This window comes from Triplophysa dalaica, chromosome 2 (assembly GCF_015846415.1).
Source record: "Triplophysa dalaica isolate WHDGS20190420 chromosome 2, ASM1584641v1, whole genome shotgun sequence".
In the NCBI taxonomy this organism is placed as follows: Eukaryota; Metazoa; Chordata; class Actinopteri; order Cypriniformes; family Nemacheilidae; genus Triplophysa; species Triplophysa dalaica.
In genome coordinates this window covers 12,695,764-12,716,514 of record NC_079543.1, presented here as the reverse complement: position 1 = coordinate 12,716,514, position 20,751 = coordinate 12,695,764, and the positions used below count along the sequence as shown (strand labels likewise).

The 20,751-nt window shown below is 36.6% G+C and overlaps 1 protein-coding gene across 6 annotated transcripts; it reads right to left on the bottom strand.

The window, feature by feature from the left end:
• Positions 1-1,417: 1,417 nt before the first annotated feature.
• si:dkey-27h10.2 (uncharacterized) lies at positions 1,418-19,548 on the bottom strand. Of its 6 annotated transcripts, XR_008905571.1 has the most exons (11): positions 19,412-19,548; positions 18,240-18,446; positions 17,925-18,035; positions 16,740-16,781; positions 16,536-16,615; positions 16,199-16,292; positions 16,033-16,122; positions 13,174-13,335; positions 11,598-11,674; positions 2,267-2,306; positions 1,418-2,114 (listed from the first exon to the last, which is right to left on the bottom strand). XR_008905571.1 is itself a non-coding variant. In XM_056739714.1 (10 exons), the coding sequence occupies exons 1-9, from the start codon at positions 19,440-19,442 to the stop codon at positions 11,625-11,627; spliced, it is 867 nt and encodes a 288-aa protein (XP_056595692.1). In that variant the 5' UTR covers positions 19,443-19,548; the 3' UTR covers positions 1,418-2,306; positions 11,598-11,624. The 6 variants fall into 6 exon arrangements, 5 of the variants coding, with proteins under 5 accessions (XP_056595692.1, XP_056595726.1, XP_056595708.1 ...); XM_056739714.1 differs by having other exon boundaries at positions 1,418-2,306; XM_056739748.1 differs by lacking the exon at positions 11,598-11,674.
• Between the last annotated feature and the right edge of the window lie 1,203 nt (positions 19,549-20,751).

The following is a 20,751-nucleotide window of genomic DNA, read 5'->3' as shown; positions in this document are numbered from 1 at the left end:
GTATAACCGTCCACCTGCACACAGTAGTGGCCAAGAATCATATCACAGGATACATATATGACAAACACTGCTTCCAGCACTCTTCACCTCATAGTACAAGCGTACTAACAGAGAACATGCTACTGTGTCAATACACTCATGTGGCCTCTACATGTATCCAATGAAACTGAAATGTTGTCAAGAATGTTGACAGCCACATGCAACTCTATCAGCACTTGCATATAAATTCTGTCACTGTAAAGCAAAGCAGGCAAGCTTTAATACAAAGAGATGCTTTACAAATTGGTCACAATAACCTTAGAAAACTTACACACAAGATTTCATATAGTGTTTTACATTAATATAGATCATTGGTTCTCAAACGTTTTTCCCCTTTGTGCCCCACCAAAATATACACTTATAATATTAAACTTAGAATTTTAATGAAACCAACATCACTTTCAATTATACAAGGCTAGAAACAACAGTTCTTTGGTTGGTGGTCTTAATGTTCTGATCTTTGTTTGCACAAAATGTGTGATAAATTTATATTTTAAAATATGCTACAAAAACTGCATCCCCTGGATCCAGTTTGCCACGTCCCCTAGTTTGATAACCAGTACTGCCAGATAAAACCTTGTGTTCTTATACATTATATACAAACATTGTTTGGTTGAGTTCATGGCAGGTTCAGTGGAACAAGTCATGGCAATTATGTTATTCAGGTTTGCCTGCATCACCCGAAGCTCCTTCTGGCTTAGTATAACTCTTTCCCAGAATGGATGCTAACATTTCACATTGCTCTTGCACATTGCAGCATCCCAGTTATCCGGTGCAGTAAATATAAAAATATATAAATAGAGGATCATGGGATAATTTACCCCTCCAGATCATGCACAGGGTGAGCTGGGAGAGGGGTGGTGGTAGCCTACCACTCCTCCAGCGGTCACGTCAGCATTGTAATGCAACCTCTCCTCATCTCCTCCTGCTCTCTTAAACACAGACCCCCCTAAACTTTAATGTAATTGTTTATTACGTATCAAAGAATGTACATAAAGTTATGATAACTTGGTATTTGTAACACCGGACGTGACCAGTGCAACGCCATAACACCGGCTTGTTTTTTATAGGTTTGTCGTGTCACGACGCATTCTGTGTAGAAATTATTTTAAATTATAATGTGTTCTAGTCTTTTATCGTGTCGCGCTGTGTCAGGTGTAGAAACGGTGTTACTGTAGGTGAACCAAACTCATTGCACATCAGTTTTTCATTTTTGATCAACATTTGCCTCGAACATGATTTCATGTTCAGCTCATGAGTATGTTGAATGATCAAAATGATTTTTTTCCGTTGTTTTTATGGAGATGTTAAGTCAGGGGCCTCTGATGTGCAGGTGTTTGAGAAGAATCTGAGATGACAACTTATTTCTGTCTTCCTGTCCTTTAGCAAAGAGGTTTTATTTCAGTGTGCATACATCAGGTACACCAGGTGAACTTTGAATGTTTGCAATAGATACATCTACCTAGATGTATCATCTACCTAGAAGTGCCATACTTATTAATGCATTTGTATTAATGTTACCAGGTTATTTATTATAAGTAAAATATGTATTATATGCCAAGAATAATTTTTTAAGCATGTTGGCAGATAACGGTTAATGTTTTACTATTGTATAGAATACAATTATACAATTGCAAAGCAGCCAGAACAGGACATTACAATTTTGAATTACAACTAGATATACAGCAAAACAATGCAGACAACATACTGTAAATAGAATATGAAACACTAATCCAAGCTGTCTAAAAATACATTAAATGACAAATGCCATTAATATTAATAAAAAATAAAAAAAACTTACTTGTCTAAGTGTAATTACAACAATTTAATATACAATTATAAGCACACAAGAAAACTGATTTAACTGCAATCAATGTGGTGTTAATGGCAAAATATGTATAAATACAAACTATATATTTCATTGCAAAAAGTTTAAATTGTGGAAATCTCCCTGTTTTTTAAGGGATAATGGCCTTTATTTTAATGACAAATCCAAAAAGCCATGCTGACTTTACACAATGTATAAAAATAAGAGTATGATTCAAATTCAGTAGCCCAGTATAGTGTAAGAACAGCTGGGAAGAGACACAAGAACGAAATCAGTATTCTTTTCATATATTTAAAACACCAGCTATTTGGACATAATATAATTCCAAAAAATTCCACAGGGAAAACAATAATGAGTAAAATTATTTGTTGCAAGTTACAGTAGGCTATATCATCATACCTTTACATAGGCTACAGGTTTAAAAATCAGGTTCAGAGATCTGCAAAACAGAAGATAGATTATTGTTATAACATTTTCAGTTTACCACATTATTAACAGTGTTAGGAGTAATGCATTACAGTAACCTTTTACTTTTTGCTGTAACGCGGTAGTGTAAGGCATTATTGATAAATTTTCAGTCATATTTTAATCTGTTCATGTTCAGTAACGCTTGCGTTACAACAACCTTTTAACCCGCGAGACATTTACATCTCAAAAAACGCTCAAGTTCCCTTTCTGTCGGTCTCTCGACGTTGTTTTGAGAACGACAGATGGGGTTCGCCCTTGAGAACCAATCAACTCTGACTACTATAGAAAAGGCGAATGAAATTTGGCGAATGAAATTTGCGGTATAAAGGTCACAGGTGGCTGTCTTCCTACGGGAACCAGCCACCATTTCGTTGCTACCCGGGCCGTGACGTCGGTGGCTAAGGCCCCGATGCCCGCCAATGTTAGCAGCGTTAGCGATGTGGGGACCTCTGCGAACGTAAACCCGCCAGCCAAGTGCTCACGGGCCGATCACACCCCGATTCGCTCTTCTGAACGTTCCCCAGCCGGCAGTGGCATACCGTCCTGATCCTCAGGAATGCACTCAGAAACGATGCGTGACGTAGATTAGATGTTGCTCGCAGCATCGTAGGGAGACTGGCATCCGAAATGTATATAAATGTATAGTACAATGCAATGTAAGTCGCTTTGGATAAAAGCGTCTGCCAAATGTAATTGATAATATGAACCATTTTTATTTCGGATTGAACTTTTAATCAAATTACATTGGTCCATGTAATGTAGCTAATGATCAACAACCAATTCATTTTCACAAACAGGAAAGCTGGTTGTCTAATTTAACACAAACTCTCTTTACAGGTTAAAACCAAGAGTGAACCATACAAGTCTATATCGGCGGTCCTGTGGTGCATAGTAAACTGAGACTGAGATAAAAATCTCATGACCCCCCTTTAACTATTGAAAGAAAGGCAGGTAGCTGGAAGACTTCACATTCCTTTGAGGATTAAACAAAGAGGAACCAAATGACTAATCTTAGAGCCACAATCTCGTAAATTTAAGTAGAACCTCCAATTATAGAAGACCTGTTGGGGGAAGATTTGTAAACTCATCTTAAAGGTGGAAAAAAAGATTTTAATGTATGGACACATACAAAAAGAATCCCTATAAATCATCCATGAGATGACATCCAATGATCCACTAGAAGTATGTGTTATGGTGTATAAAACAATGCTTCTGCCTGCATGCTCTTTTTGTTTTGGGGGGGGGTTGGGTGTTCAGGTCCCATACAATACTGAGCAACATCACAAAGGATAGGGCATAAAGCAGCTATGAAAGTGGCTGACACAGCACCAAAAAGAAAAAAAATCCAAATACTGTACACTGAGGTGGCAAAGCCAGTGGTGAAAGAAGCGTGAATATAGGGTTGCCTCTCCCCCGTTGTCAAGCACTGAAGGAGAGTTTGGGTCACAAAGTTGATGTGTATTCTGTTAGACTGGTACATTATGTGTAATTTAGGTTTTAACATCTGGCAACTTTATGTGTTTTCTCTGATCGGATAGCTTAGGTTTAAACTGTTTCCTTTACATTTAATATAAATATAAATGAGTCTTGGCCATTTAAATGCGTCTTCATACAAGGATATATGAACAAACTAATTTTCCTGTTAAAATTCACATTTACTCTTTTTTTTCTGACAAACTAAAAAGGGTAGGCACTATTATTTGATTTTGTGGTAATGTACAGTTATCAAAACATCTATCCTCTCATCTCCCTCAGCATATCCTCTCATGTATAGAACAACTGCACGGCAACACCTGAATAAACTTCAGAATTGAACTGTAAACAGCCCCTAAAAGCAGAGAGCATCTGAATGTTATGGACTTTTCTGGGGATTAAAGCATCTTGAAAGTGTTTTCAAATAGCATAACATTGTGCCTCAACCACCTTGTTGCATGAATGCCAAAATTCCCTTCTGAAGTTATGTCTTATACTAGCAGTTGAAAGAGTCTGTGTTGTTGATCTGGGGGGGTGATCTGTCAGTCCTGGTCTGTGGAATGTGACTATTATGTCCATGGCAGATACGGGCAGGTGAAGGTATCTGTCTGTCAGCAGTGTCCTGATCACAGCTGAGCATGTAAAGCCGCTGCTCTGACACATACTGGTAATAGAAAGAATTTAAGAGAATGTGCTACTGGATGACCCTATTTTGAGTTCTGCCTTTTGAATTCTTTATTATCCGTTAAACCGGCTTTGTAGCTTAATAATGTATTGGAAGTAGCAGTTTATGAAATGATTGTTCCCAGTGCTTCTCAACCAGGTACTGCAGGTTGGAAGCGACGGTTCCCCCGAAGCCCCAAACTTTGGAACTCGATCGTGAATGCAGGGAGTAACGCGATTGCAAATTGATGGAGGGCAAAGCTGAACAAGCTGCACTCGTGAGCTGACGCGCAGATTCATTGTATGTCCTGCGCAGTGCAATTTTAGACTGCGCACAAAAGCTTAATATCTACAAAGTAGGGAAACATCCACTCAGGAAGCAGCAGCAATTACCTCTATATCATCTTTACCAACAGATAGATCATGTAACAATGTTTGTCTTTAAGACTGTAATTTCAGAATAAGCACAAGTCTCTCTCTCCCGATGAGTTCCGAGTGCGCTTGAAGGGAGTGGAATGTATATTCAGTGCCTCTTCATATATTTCTGAACTTGGACGGCTGTATAAAGTTTTTAAATCACTGTGTCCACTGTCTTAAAGGAGCCAGTCTTTTGCTGTTTCGAGGCTTTGATTATGTTTTTTGGGAGTTTAACAATCGATGTTCATGTTTCTAATAAAAAAAGCTTTATATTTCACATATTTCATGTCTATTGTTCAACGCCGTCCCTCTTTTAACAAAATGACTGATTTCTTCCGGTCTATATTAAGTCCCTTCTTCCGAAACACTCTGATTGGATACGCTGTCTGTCGGGATTGGTTCCCCGCTTAGAGTGTGTGTGAAAATGTCCCACCCATAACATATCAGCGAGCTCCAGCTTCTTAAACTGTTGTGATTGGTCGGTCACCCTCTCAGTGGACGTGTATTTATAAACTTTGGCTTTGGCAATAAACAGTAACAATGGCGTCAACTTCACTTTATCAGTTAAAAACATGCGGATCGATCAAAGTGTAATGGAGGTCTGCTAGTGCATGTGGAAACGTCAATCTTTGTTAGAGATCACATTGTTTTCCTACTATGGGGAGGGAAATGGCAACACTTATAACAGAAGTGTTAGTTTTACCTTTTTATATTGGACCCAAGTTGGATAATGAAACAAGCAAATTGACCAGGAGACATTTGCAAGCAGGACTTTGAAGGACGTTTCAAAGAAGTGTTTAAGAGGTATGTGCACACACACAATATCTTTGTATTACACAGAACAGCTTTCACAGCCGATGTTAAAGTCATGGAAGCTGTTATATAACCGTTGTTTATCTTAGAATGTGTGTAGCCGAATTTGTTACCAGCTGTAGGACTGTGATGACAGTGAAAGTAGTTTAGCGCATAGCACAGTTAAATGATTACAATCTCTGATAACCGAACACTACTCCAGCGACTCTTCCTCTCCTCTAAGGAAGGCCTCGCTAATTTTTAGCGTATTCCTTTGGGCGGAGGTTGTTAAAAGCATTCGAAATACTGACGTCATGAACCCAAGAAGTAGAGGGCTGTAGTCCGATCCAGCCGTTCTCTTTACTCCTTGAAAAGGGAATTCTGTTAAGGACATTATCTCGCTTAGCACTGATCTTCGAGCTTTATCATTTTGTAGTTATTGTTTATACCCTAAAAGAAACATTACACACTAACTAAAGGTTGAAAATGCGATCGCATGGAATGGGGCCTTTAACCCTCTTGTGCATCACGGAGCTGGTGGATGTTAGAAACCTTGCGCTCATCCACCTTCCGTTTCAGGATCCCCACAGATGCTAAATAGGGTCTAGGTCTGGAGACATGCTTGGCCAGTCCATTACCTCTACCCTCAGCTTCTAAGGAAATTACCCACTCAAGTTTGATACCTACTGTATGTTAAGCTTCTTATTTTCATCTTCTCTCCACAACCTCATTACAGGAGAAAGCCATTAGAGAGCGTTAAAACAAACCAGTTTCTTCTTAACAACGGCCTGCTACAGTGCCTTACAACTTTCTCGGCCATGTATCTCGGCCAAATATTGTCCTATCATAACCAACTGTACATCAATGAAAAGCTTATTTATTCAGCTTATTTAATCATTGACCCTCATGACTCTTTTTTTGGTCCAAGGTCACACATTTTTATAACAAAAAGGGGCTTTCATACAGAAGACTTAATATCGTACTGCTTCTGCATTAATGTTTTTTTAAATAGGATTTACTATTGTGGGACACGACGTATCATGCTCTTGAAAGTTGGCTTTTTTTTAAGTTGTTTTTCTGATAGAAAACATGTATGTAGCCTCTAATATTGACAATTTCAATTCACAAATACCAAGTTCCAACATATGGAACTGAGGCATCGTGAAATGTCCCCTTCTGGGCACTTCTGTTTGTCTAGACAAACATGACTAGACCTCAGTGGTGGTCAAGAAACTTCATATTGGTTGTTCAGAGCAGCTGTCGGGTGTTTAATTGCGTGTAGTGTTCTTAAGAATTACAGCCTTGTTTGTGTTAAAAAAGGTCTCTGCCTTTAGGGACTACATTGTAAACATTAACCAAACAATGTCTTCACCAGTAAAAAATCAGAGTAAAAAGGACTAGACTTTCCAACAAGGACATTTGTTTTGTCTATGTAAATACATAGGGAGCGAGACACAGAAGTGTCAAGAAAATCACAGCAATTGTTTAAAGTCTCCATGTATGTTTGCTGCTGTTTAATTATTACCACACATAAATGACTTTACTGCTTGTAAATGTATCCTCGCTGAAAGAATCCATCATTAAAAGTATGAGTAGTGCAGGATGGTTAAAAAAAGCTCACGCAAAAGGACAGCTGGAGTAGGGGAAAATATAGATGAACTTTAGGTTCCACAGCCACTGGTGACAATAACCCAGCAGCCAGTGACAAGATTATGCCTTTCTTTTTTTAGCTTACAGTTTTTGTTAGCTGATCGGATGTCCCTTAAATAAATTGTATCTCAGAAAAGAGTGACTGCAGAAATGCTGTGATCTTTAAGAGACACACCAGATAAATCACAAAAATGCTGCGCATAGTATGTTGCTTGGAACGCTACTGTGCTGTAATGCTAATATAAATTTTTTTTGTTTCAAAATCATGTTGTGGGGGAGCAACTGTCTGATTTTTTTCTTTAATAATTCCCGTACTTACTAGTTTTGACTGTGTTTTCTTTTTAATCTTTGTATAAAACAAAACAAAAAATGTTGCATGGCCTTATCAACAGGTGAGAACGAGAGAAGTTTTCTGCCTCCCAACTGTAGAGGAATAGAATCCATTGGCTCAACACAGGCATATAGCATTTCTTTGATCCTGTTATGCAAAAATAGCTGCAAACAAGGAAGGTGTGAGGATTTACAGCAAGGGACAAAAATCAAACCGATAATGTTGCTGGACCATGGTGGGATAGACCTACATGGGTGTGGCCTCAAAATTAGGAACGTTCATGACGTCTTGTGGAGGGTGAATTGGAGAAGCTGGAGAAATATGAGAGGGTATAAATTAGCTATATTTATAAATAAAGCCACACACCTATCTGAACCCAAAATGCTTAATGGTTTCAGCTCATCAATACTTATGTGGCTTCTATTTTTAGGGTAATGCACTTTAGTATTTAGAGTGCAGTATTATAAAAACTGCTCCTGTACTCTATTAAATGAGTAATATGGCGATTTTAGTGGCACCAATCACACCTTCCTTTCAAAGCACTACGGTGGCTAACACTGAACAAAGATGGCGTCTCGTTTTTTTGTTTCTTTGCCGAATGAGATCACATGTTTACAAAAAGCTCTGTAGAACAGTTTCTCTGTTTAGGTCTACTGTAGAAACAACATGGCGTATTCCATGCAAGTGAACCCGCAGTGTATGTAGATAGAAATAGCTCATTCTAAAGTAACAAAACATAATACTTCATTATTTGAGGTCTTTATACACCTCTCAAGACATAGTCATGTATATTATAGTGTATTTCTGTCAATAGATCCTCCTTAATAGTACACACAGCACCTTTTAGACAAGCTAATGAGGAAGGCTGTGAGAACATTGTTGGAGCTGAACACCAAAAAGTTACCCAATTCTTTGATGACTTTGCCCAAATTTGGCTTTTTTTATCAGGAACTACAGACAGCAATGGTATGTCTACGATACAACAAGTGTTATCTTATAGAAACAATATTTTAATTTAACCATGGAAACATAACAAATGACTAATATTTGAAAACAAGTATCAATGACAACGAAACTTTGCCAATGGCCTAGATTTAACCTCTGTGTATTCCAGTAAAATTACCTAACCGTCATGTCTAGAGAACACATTTTTAACATGGTGAAAGAGCATGTTTCCGTTCGTGTTGCAATTACTGAGTAAGTGGTTAAAATTATGTGCAACTTTGCTTCAAGGACAAGTTTATACAAAAAATTGCAGGGTTAGAATTTTACCAGAAGCTACCATCTGGTACCGCTCTGAGTATCTCTTCCTCTCAACCCAAGTTACAGCTGGCCAGGTGAGGTGCTAAAAAGCTGGTAAGTATAACAGTAACAGACATACACACTGCAATTAAATCAAATACTTGGGCAAGTGGCAGATTGTTTTTGTAATTCTAGCACTGACATATGTTATTTTTGTAATTGAAACATACTGGGCAGACCACTCCTAAAATCGTGTAGAGTGTTTTCTTTAGTAGAACAAATAGAGCCTTAACACCACATACAGGGCCTTGATTAAGCTTTTTAAGACACTCAAAATGTGTCCTGTCTATGACCAACTGTTATCTTTTTTATCAGACTCTTTCTCTCTCTGATGAAAACATGATGTCAGTATGAAAAACATGATGTCAGTATGTACAACTGAAGCATTTATGAGAGCCCTATCAAATGTCCAAAACCTGCAAGTGGAGCCTCCAGCAATTGGTGAAGAGCACATGAAAGCATACCAACTTATTGAAAAAGAATACTCTGGCGCTCTGGCTGATTATACTTCTTTATGAGAAGTCATGGTCATAACCTCTTATCTTTGGGGATGGGAGAACATGACCTCTTTCAAGTTTATTTCTCAAGTCGGTCCATCAGTTCCAAACCAGCTGTATTGAATGAGACGTTTTCTTTCTCCTTCCTCTCTTTAATTCTTGCACTGTTGTTTTTGTTAATGAGCAATTATTGTTTGTGTATGTCTAGCAAAAGGGTGCATGAGCCGTTTTTGACGCACTGCAGCATATATATACTGTACGTATATGTGCGATTATATATGAAGAGTTCAAAACAAGAACCAGGATCCAAAAGTGAATATTCATATTAATCTTTTTCAAAAATCATGTTTTTTTATTGTGAATTCCAATTAATATCAATCAAACTGCAGTTTGTTTGTTTTGATTTCAGCCGTAATAGCTTAAAAATTACATCTGACTAACACAATAAAATAAAAAAACGTGATAACATAATAAAAAACATGATTGTAGATAGATTATATTAATGTTTATATTTGATATAATGCAATGTGTATACACGATTTGAGGATAAAAAAATGCTGTATTTTCCACATAACATGCATGTTTTATCTCCTCTTTGCCCCGCCTCACTGAAATGCGTTTTTTTTATTTTCTATTTAGCTCATTGCTCTGAAAAACGAGGTGTGCTTTGATTGGTCGAATACTGCAAGTGTGTAACGGAAATGTAACACATCTTACCATATTTGAAACGTCAGGCTCCAACGCAATTGTGCTGACAGGTACGCCCATCTTACTTGCGTATACATTTTGGCGGTCTTAGTCAAATCATACCATGAACTGATGTAGATTTGTTGGGGTTGTGGTTACACGAGGCGTTTCAGGCAGGTCTGGGTGAGCATTCGCTTTTAGATAGAATGCATCTTTTGTTCCAACACTTTCATTTTTGCAATTTCACGTGTCTCACACATGCATGGGCAACACAAAACACACCAAAGACACTTATGACCCCTTTTAACCATCCAGTATCCATCACATACTGTATGTGCTATATATTAACGGTGCTAATACCCATATACAACTAAAAATGACTATGGGACACTATAAAATGTTAAATGGAAGGATATAAGCACCATGAAGTCTACTGTTGTCCATACCACAGGACAGCTGTACTGAAATGATAATGATACTCTCTCATCAACTGTTACTTGATAAACAAATTTTACTAGGAGCTGCAAAAAGAAATGAGGTCTCAATCTGCTTGTGCACAGGTGTGCAGAAAACATCCTGACAGAGAAGATTAAACCTGAGGTATCTCTCGAGTATTTGATGACATGAGACCTGGTGCAGACATTTGTGATTGAAGTATGTGGACTTCATTTGATGGGAGAGTAAAACCCTCTATTAGACATCTACCTGCAAAGGTTTGATCATTTTATTGTAGCTGATTTTAAATAATAAAGGCTACCTATATTAAATGTTTATTGTTATTTCAGGACTTTGATGTTTTGTTTAAAAAGTAGGAAAGATATGTACTGGGGCTATATTTAGTGGTTACAAGTACCAAGAAAACTGATGTTTTTGCTCTGCTAAGGCTGCTCGGTGACATTTTGAATGTTGCAAAATTATTAATGTGATTTTAAAAATCACTTTCATTATTAACATTTTTGATGTAAAATGACCTTTAATGGTCGGCACCGATAGCCCTGGGATTAGCATGCTGACATATAGGACCAATGTGCTCATGGTGATCCCGTCTTGAGAGTCCTTTGCTAAACCAAACAAGCTTGTTGTTAGTTTTGTTTCCGTTTCATGTTTGCATCTGAGTCTCATTTACCCCTGATTAGTCTGTATATTTATTTAGTGTCTCTTGTATATGTGTATCCTGTGTTGTTGTTTTTGTTTGGTATGGTTAATGTCTGTCGTTTGTAGTAGAAACTTGTCGGTGTTTCGGAATCTGGATTGTGGATTTAATAAACTCCTTCAATTAGATCCATCAGTTGGATCCTTCTTTTGTCCCCTGACTCCCAGTTACATTTCCATTGTATACATTAGGCTTTAGATGATTTATAATTTAAACAGACACATATCTAAAATAGAACAGTGCTCTATGTGTTGTTTATGTGTTGTCTGTGTGGTCTGACTGCTGCAAAACACTTACCTTAAAATGATAAAAAGGGGGTTTATTCTATAGGCCGGCAAGAGTGATTTCAGTGAATTCATGTCCTTCGTCAATGGCTAAATAGACAGTGGTGAACAGAGATTGAGGAGAAAAATTAACAAAATAACTTTTAAAAGATGGTAACAGGCCTGAAAACACTATAGGTTATAGTCTGCTATCATATATCAGTTGTCTAATATGCTAAGGTGTGTAAACCAAGGCTACAGATGGATTTATGCTTTTATAAATGGTTAGTCCATATACGCAGCAAAGTTTGACAAAATAAATACAGCAAATTAAATCTAATGATATAAATAAATAAAGAATATCAGAATCAGTTTTTTAATGTCTCTCGCTTAACACAAAAACAGAGGAGTACATTTACTAAATGTATGTAATACTATTTTGCACAAAATATTTGCAAAGATTTTACGACAAGGTCTTATTTATTAAAGAAGCAATGTGGAGATTTTAGCGGCATCCAGCGGTGAGGTTGTGAATTGCAACCAACGACTCACTCCACCTCTCCCTTTCAAAGCACTATGATGGCTGCACAGAACTAAACTGTCATCATGTTTTCCCTTGTTTGCCGAAGGAGATAACGTATTCATGAAATGTGCTGTAAGGGGACCTGTGGTGTATGTAGATAGAAAAAGCTCATTCTAAGGTAATTAAAACATAACGCTTCCTTATGTAAGGTCTTTTTAACATTACTTAATATATTTGTTAACATTACCTAAAAATAAGCCCTTATTTTACAGCATTTATTATTATTTTCAATGTTAGTTGAAACTATTGTTCATTGTTGTTAGTTTAGTTTGTTAGATTACTGAAATTAACTTCATGTTAAAGTGGTTTACATAAGCTAACTAATGTTAAACTAACTAGTGTTACCCCATTGTAAATGTAAAGTGTTACCCAACATTTGGGCATTTACATAGATGAAGAGTGTAATTTACATAATAAACCTAACACGCTATCCATATTGAAAACGCATCTTTTTATCTCCGTTTTGGCCTTTCATCCACACTAAGATGATCTTTTTCTCAACGAAAACTACATTTGAAAATACAGTTTTCGCATTGTATTGTGGATGAGGGGGAGTTTAAAAACGATGATGCACTTTTCATCATGTAACGCAGTTGTTTCGTCTGCTTTCTGTTTTTTCTGCTTTCTTTAGATTGCATTTTAGGAGATTGAATATTTAATCACTCGCAGTTATTGTTTGGCAGCGGAGCGTGAGCTAAGTTGCATATCCGCAGCAACATGTCTTATTGCTGGAATACACTAAAATATTTTTTTAAACTAGACATACATTTGCAGACTTTTTGAAAGTTTCAGATAGAATCACACTAACAATCTGCAGACTGACACAGACTTTCTGCAACAAGTCCAAACTGAAAATCTTTTCAAAATTTACATAATAATGTAGAAAGTAAATAAACGCCTGACAGAAATTACACATGCTGACGTTTTGTAGGTCTTACTCATGCGCAGTACATGGATGAAACAAAAACTCAGTTTTCAAATGAAAACGCACTAGTGTAGACTACATCTAAGAGAAACTTATACCTACCAACCACTGTGTTGTTATTGTTGTTTTCATTAGGAGGCTCATCAAGTGTTTCTATTGATGTCTTGGTGGAGATGGTCATCTCTCCTTCAGTCAGATCAACTATGGTCAGCTCCACTGCTTTGTCCTCTGGGATCACTATGGCCTGGGTGTTGGATTGTTCTTCTTTAACAACAGATGTTATTGTCAAATATGATGGCTTGCAAATATTTGGAATAGGTCAACATGCCCAAGTTATTATTTCTGACTGCAAGATTTACAAATAGAGGTGTAGATTTTGGTTGTTTTTAGTTTAGTTCTAATGCACTCTATAAATGTTTAAGCTTTTGGAAACATGCTTCCCAATAATATTACACACTAAGCAACATTTGACTACACTAAAACACCTGGGCGTCTGGCCTTTGTGTTCTCAAAGCTAAGGATGTGTCTTGTGATCCTATCATTTTCACTGCCATAAATCTTCTCGAAAATTATAAGTGAGAGAATAAACAGGTGGTTGGAAGAGACTTGACTGGAAAGTCAGCACTTAGAAGATAAAGGCATATCATAAAACCATTAGCAACTATGTCATTGCAACGCACACTTCTGTTTTATTTTTCCTCCATGTTAATTTTCTTTCGCTCTTTCATTGCTCACTCACTCTCTCCCACGTAAGGTTGATTCAGCCTTTAGGAGTTTGCGGTAAGTAAAGCGCTTAGCAAGGAAATGAATAAAGACCCCTTAGTGACTGCAGAGCTTGTCAATGACAGGTAGCAGATTTTGGTGGGAAAAATAACAGTCCTGTGATTACAGGGTATTCAAGCAGACGTTTAGACCATAGGAAGTAATGCTGTGCTGTTTAGTCATTCCTCTGCTTGCTGCAGGCAAACATCCCCACTTCTCTCTGTTAAACACATTGGTTACTTTATTATCTTGTCTAATGTTTACAAGCCTAATCCACAGAACAAACCCGCATAGTTTATACTGTAATTAGCTGCAATCAATTTGTCTTGATACTGAAAGTAATAGTTTGCCCAAAAATGAAAATTCAGTCATCATTTACTCACCCTCTTGTCATTTCAAACCTGTTTGAAAAAGAAGATATTTTGAGGGAAGCTGGTAACCTTACAGTGTCGGCACCCATTCACCTCTATTGTATGGACACAAAACCAATGCCAAGTGAATGGGTGCTGGTTAGCAACATTCTTCAAAATATCTTAAATAAATAAGTAAATAATGAAAGAAATTACATTTTTTGGGGAAACAATTTTAGTAGTTAATCTTGTGTAAATAAAATGATAGCTTCCATTTTGGTCATTTTTGAACTATTATAATGTTGTTATTTTGGGAACTTCTAAGTTTCCTCAAATTGCTAGACTGTGCACATAGTGCAATTTCCTGTTGCAAAACTTCTAAGGCACATTACTAACACCAAGTAGTACACCACAGTGAAATACACCCTCCATTTTCAAGTTTTTATTTTCTGTCTGTCAGTCCTTGCACACGTTCATCAACAAATGTTTCTTAACAAACTATAAAGAATTAGCTATTAGTTAATTCGTTTATTAGTTTAGTTTCAAAACTTAAACCTATGAAAGTTGATAGAAATGAAAACTTTACCATGCCTTTGTGCATGAGTCCATATCTATTATTAGAACTATTCAAACAGAAACCTGAGAAGGAAGTATTCAGCAAATAAAAATAAATAAAAAACCTAGATGTGCAACAGTTGCCTTTGTTTCTATTATGAGTCATCCAGATGGTAAATAATTAGGGAAAGTCTAGAATCCTGCGGTCAATGTGACCTTTTCCTCGGTGCTGGAGGCATTGAAACATGCCTTTGCAAGCTTACTTCACAAACTTGCTTATACCATTGAGATTATCAGAACAAAGGCCAGAACCTTTAATGTAATATTTTACACAAGATCTTCCCATGATAACTTTTTGAAGGTTTCTAGAATATTCACAGTCCTGTTTCCCATGTGCATACTGTGTACTTATTACAGTAAATAACATAATACGGGAATCACTTGGTACTAACCCTGAACTTACCCCTAAACCATGTTGTTACCTTATACTACCCAGTACTTTCTTAGGTAATTACACTGGAAGTACACTATAGTTACACATAATGTTAAAAAAAAGTGCAACCAATAAGTGTTAAATCTCTTTATGCCAATATAATAACCATAATAATTCATTTATTTACATTATTTAAGATTTTTTAATAATATAAAACGAGAAATTCTCTCCTTCTGTTGCAGCTACTCTTTTGTCTTAGAGGTCCATCTGGTGGTGATCTCTCGTTGCAGCAAGCTCAACAACTTTGTGATTTGATTTTAGGGGTTTTAGGATCAAACTGGTTGTCCAAAAATCTGAGACATATTTTACTTGCATTTTGGGGGATAGCACAACCAGAATGAGAATTTGTAAGTTTCCAAATGTGTTTAATTTACGAATAAAATTTAATTGTAGCGCTCCACCCCTAACCCTCCAAAACCTAACCATCTTTGGTGTGTGAGCAGATTGTACAGAAATGTAAGAATAAAATCGTACAAATGCATATGAATTTGCCACTGTGGCAATACATAATCATGAAAGTGTGTAGGGTTGACATCTAGCTACTTGTCCTGCAAGTAGTTTGGAAATCTTATGAAGTTTACGCTACTTTGTGCCCCTGCTGTTTTTACAGATTTTGAGTAATTTATAGGTTATAAGTAACAGCATCAGATTTGTTTGTTGTTACAGTACATGTTAGTAAGTGAATTCATAGAGTATAAAAAGTTGCTTTCTCCTCACACAAATCTTTACATTTTAGAACCATTTAATAATCATTTACTTCCTTCTGCTTTCTATGTTATGAAGAAAGCACATAAGTCTTACCTTTCTCTCCATCTGGCTTTTCAGCTGCCACCACAGGTTTGGGGTCTTTTATTGGCATGTTGGACTCAACAGGACTAAATGTTTGCATATCTTTGGAAACAGTAACACAAGATGAGTTTAAGAAGAGAAATCCCCGTGGTAACAAAGTTTTAGAAATGACATGTACCTTTAACTGGTGTAGAGTCAAACACTTCACCATCCACTGTGCTGAGCGGAATCTGTGCTTCTTCCTTTTTGGGATGTAAATCCACAGAGTATCTCTGCATTACATAATCATAATCAATATTTATTCAATCTAAACATCTGACAATATCAAAAGCACAGAGAGCTATAAATTATGGCTATTGAATTTTAATTCTGAATTTATTCCTGAGTCTTCAATTTCAATGGTGACTATTTTTTAACTCCTGCACAGTCTATCCCATTTTTGGCGTGAAATAAATAAAAATTTACTGTTTTACAACAAACAAATGATAAAATGAGTAAATAAACCTTTTTCTTACCCTGGATTTCTTTTGAAGGCAGCAAAACGCTGTTCCCCCAATGATGCACACAATAATAATAACTAAGATAATTACGTAAGCTGTTGAGAGTTTAAAAAGAAAGAGAATTGAAAGACAATCTAGTCTGCATATTATTATGTATTTTTTAAAAATAAGCATAAAACTCAATTAATAAATTAATCGAAAATAAGGTGAAAAACTCACTTGATCCATGGTTTGATCTGGTTGATTCTTGTGTTGGTGGTTCTGTTAAAAAATTAATAAAGATGCAAAGATGTATAATACCATGCATGGATAGTCAGATACATGTGCAAATTGTCTTCAGTGCTCCGAATGCTATGTTCTAAGATGAAACAAATTTGGTTTTCACTGTAAAAATCTTGCAAACCTGCAAAATGTTCTACCAAAAAGATCAATAAGCAACTTGAACTTTGAGAAGTTTTTGTTAAAGAGTCAAATTCTTGTTTTGCATATTCTGATCAAAATTAGCCTAAACATGTGTTAAATAAATAATATTTTGTTGACTGGACTAAGATTCTCAAGTTTTTTGGCCAAAATGTGTCAGACAGTTTGCACAATTTACAGAACAGTGTATTCTGAAGAAACAATATTGCAAGAGTTTGAAAGTTACCATGATGCATTGCAGCATGCTATTCTGTGTTTCTGATTTGTGATTCTTTTAAAGATTAGTTTTTTAGTTATTGCTGGCTTAATTTATGCTTAAATATTGTTGTTACTCTTTGTTATCTCTTGTGTTTAGAGTTTTTTTAAATAAAATGTCTTTGATCAAAGTATTGGCCAGTTTGAGGCCCAAAACACAATAAATTGTAGTAAAAGACAAATAAATGTGTTTATTTTTAAGTAATAAATATATAATCTCCATATATGTTCAGCAAACAAAAAATATTTTGTTCTCTTGTTCACTAGGTAAACTTGGCTATGTTGTGACAACTAATGACTTCAACATACATTTTTAAGTTGGGTGAACTTAAGTCTCTGTTTGCTGAGTTAACTCAAAAAACCTGCTTGTGATCGGTTGCCTTATTATTTTAAGTTGACTCAACATTTTTTTACAGTGTAGGTATTATATTACTGTTATTACTATTATAAGTAGTAGTTTCCTCAACAACTTTACCATCAGTGATAGTTCACACAAAATATACAAGCCTGTCATCATTTACTTATCATTTAAAGGTGGGATATCCGATTTCTCTTAGCCGTTGTTGATGTTCATATCACCAAAAACAAACACACCCTTACCCCCATCTTTCGTCAGCACTCGGCTCGACTAATGTCCATCCTGTGCACTGTGCACCTAAATGCTGATTGGCTACAAGGTTGTTTTGGTACTCGGCCCGACTTTGTCTAAACAAGAGTAACATAGCAAACCTTTATTTTTCTTTCCTGTTATGCTGGCTTTTGTTGACATCATCAAGGTATGTTTTGTGGTGGTATTGATGGTTTGAGGATGTTCTGAGACTGTAGGAGGAGTAGGCAAATCTGTTTGCAATGCAGACAGAAAAATCACCAGATGTCCCTTTTCCATTGAAAGGTTCCTGTTTATGCATGGTGAATAAAGCAGCATAGCTTGTAAAGCGACTAGCAATTTTTATCAACAATTCTACCAGGTTGGTACTGTAGGTGTTGTGATACCCCCTTTAAGCAGCAAACAAGCACAGAGCTACTTACGTCTAATTTAGCTACCTGATTTGGGAAGAATTTCAGAATTTCTGAAGGTGGTAATCTCAGCTGTGGTACGTTCCAGGTCATCCGTGACATTCTGTTTAGTATCATTCAATTTGGTGGCATTTGGAAACAGTGAAACTGGAGCAGATGAGGTTTCCGTTTGGTTTTCTGTGCTTGTGTGGTTTGTGGCCTCTTCAGCCACAACATTCAGAACAAGTACGACACCTGCATTTTTACAAATAGAGATTGGGTCAGTTCATTATAAGGTTAATACAGAAGGTACTCAACCAAAATGCGTTTCTCGTGGTGGGGAAATTTTAATTCCTACTTTGGATCGCTTAGTGTCACTACAACCATAGATTTTGCAGTGAACACCTGTCATATCATGTTTTATGAGTAACAGTCAGTAGAAAAGTGGAAGTGCAAATGCTAACATTTCTTAAAGTCAAATTAATATGAAACCTAATTTATTACCAAAAGCCCACATGTTTAAGAACGAGTTCAAACATGACATGCTTCATCTGCGCTATTTCCATGACCGTGCTAGTTGAGAATATCAGATGTGAGTTTTATGCATAATTTATATGAGAATAATATATAAGGTAATATATCAGTTAAATCTGTTTATTTATTGTAATAATTATTATGCTTTCTCAGTTAGAGATGTATCATTAATAAAATAACTAAACCTAGCATAAATTAAAGTTAATAATAACAAAATAGTATTGTATATGTCTGCAGTATTTAATGTTGGCTACGAAAAAAATATAAGCAATTGAGTGCAAATCTTAATGGTTCTTAAAGCAATTCTTTTTATTATTATTATTATTATTATTATTATTTTTAAAGCATTATTTTCCATATTCAGGCAAGTACCGCTGGCATATCTTCTTCATAAATAAGCACATAAAAACATGATAACTATTTTATGTTTTATGAAGAACAATCGTATTGTTGATAGAATTGACAGAAATCCAACAAAGTAGCCTAATCGCTCACATTTGTCACATCCAAAATTCTGTTTCATTTTTTAGAAACAGAAAAAACACATTCTCTGGGCGTTAATTTCAATATTTTAAAGATGAATAATATTGTAAAGAAATATTGTAAAAAAAAATATTTTTTAGCAATCAACTTTCTAACATTGGAGCATCAAAGCTTAAATTTGTACAATTGAAGATTATACATACCGATAAGGAGATGCAGAAATGCACAGCACATTTTTAACGTATGCACAGACTTCAGCCAAATGAGCTTCCTTCCTCAGGACATTACACACAACAGTAACCACATAACTTCCACTTCTATGATCAGCACAGGATGCTGCAGACAGTTACCCAAAATTGGGCTAAAGGAACTTGCACACTCTTGTAAAAAACCCTGTAATGCAAAAGTGTTATGTTCTACAAACTTAGACATTCAGCTTTCATATTATAGTATATTCTTCAAATTATAAATGATACATACAGTGCCCTTTACTAATATTGGCACCTTTGGTAAATATAATTCTCGATTGTTTCTCGTTTTGAGCTTATATTTAAAAACAATAATAAGAATAATATATAATATTAAGATTACAGGCCCATGCCTTAACATCTGTGGCTATGAAGTTGTTTGAAAGACTTGGCTGACCTGAAAGACATCACAGGATCTTTACTGGACCCCCTGCAGTTTGCCTACTGAGCAAACAGGTCTGTGGATGATGCAGTCAGCATGGGACTACATTATACCCGACAACATCTGGACAGATCAGGGAATTACGCAAGGATCCTGTTTGTGGACTTCAGTTCAGGCTTAAACACCATCTTCCCAACACTCCTCCAGACCAAACTAAACCAGCTCTCTGTTCCAAGCACTGTCTGTCAGTAGATCACCAGTTGTCTGACAAACAGGCAACAGCTAGTTAGAATCGGTAAATTCACATCTAGCAGCTGTACCATCGTCACTGGTGCCCCCCGGGGATATGTGCTCTCCCCACTGCTCTTCTCCCTGTACAACAACGACTGGACCTCTACTTACCCCTCTGTCAGGCTCCTGAAGTTCGCAGACAACACTATTTGTTATTGGTTATTACAGTTGGTTATTACAGTTATTGGTCTCATCCAGGACAGTGACAAATCTGCTTACAGAAGTGAGGTTGAGCAGCTGGCTGGAGTCATACCAACCTGGAGCTAAACACCTTTAAACAGTGGAGATGATAGTGGAGTTTAGGAGAAACACCCCCTGCACTCCCCCACTCACTATCATAACCAGCACTGTGCCCGCAGTGGAGTCATTCAGGTTCCTGGGCACTAGCATCTCACAGGACCTAAAGTGGGACATTCATATTGACTCTATTCTCAAAACGGCCTATCAGAGGCTGGACTTCCTTTGCCAGCTGAGGAAGTTCAACCTGCCACAGGAGCTGCTCTTACAGTTCTACTCAGCTGTCATTGAATCCATCCTCTACATTTCCATAACTGTCTGGTTCGGCTAAGCTGCAAAAACAACAACATATGTCCAGACTGGTGAGCAAATCACTGGCACAACC

Excerpts from the sequence above, each read along its gene's own strand:
- si:dkey-27h10.2 (XM_056739714.1), bottom strand. The coding sequence starts at position 19,442 with ATGTGCTGTGCATTTCTGCATCTCCTTATCG. Across the intron at positions 18,447-19,411 it reads ATTTCTGCATCTCCTTATCG|GTGTCGTACTTGTTCTGAAT; the intron begins GTATGTATAATC and ends GTAAAAATGCAG. Across the intron at positions 18,036-18,239 it reads TGAAATTCTTCCCAAATCAG|ATTTGCCTACTCCTCCTACA; the intron begins GTAGCTAAATTA and ends CATTGCAAACAG.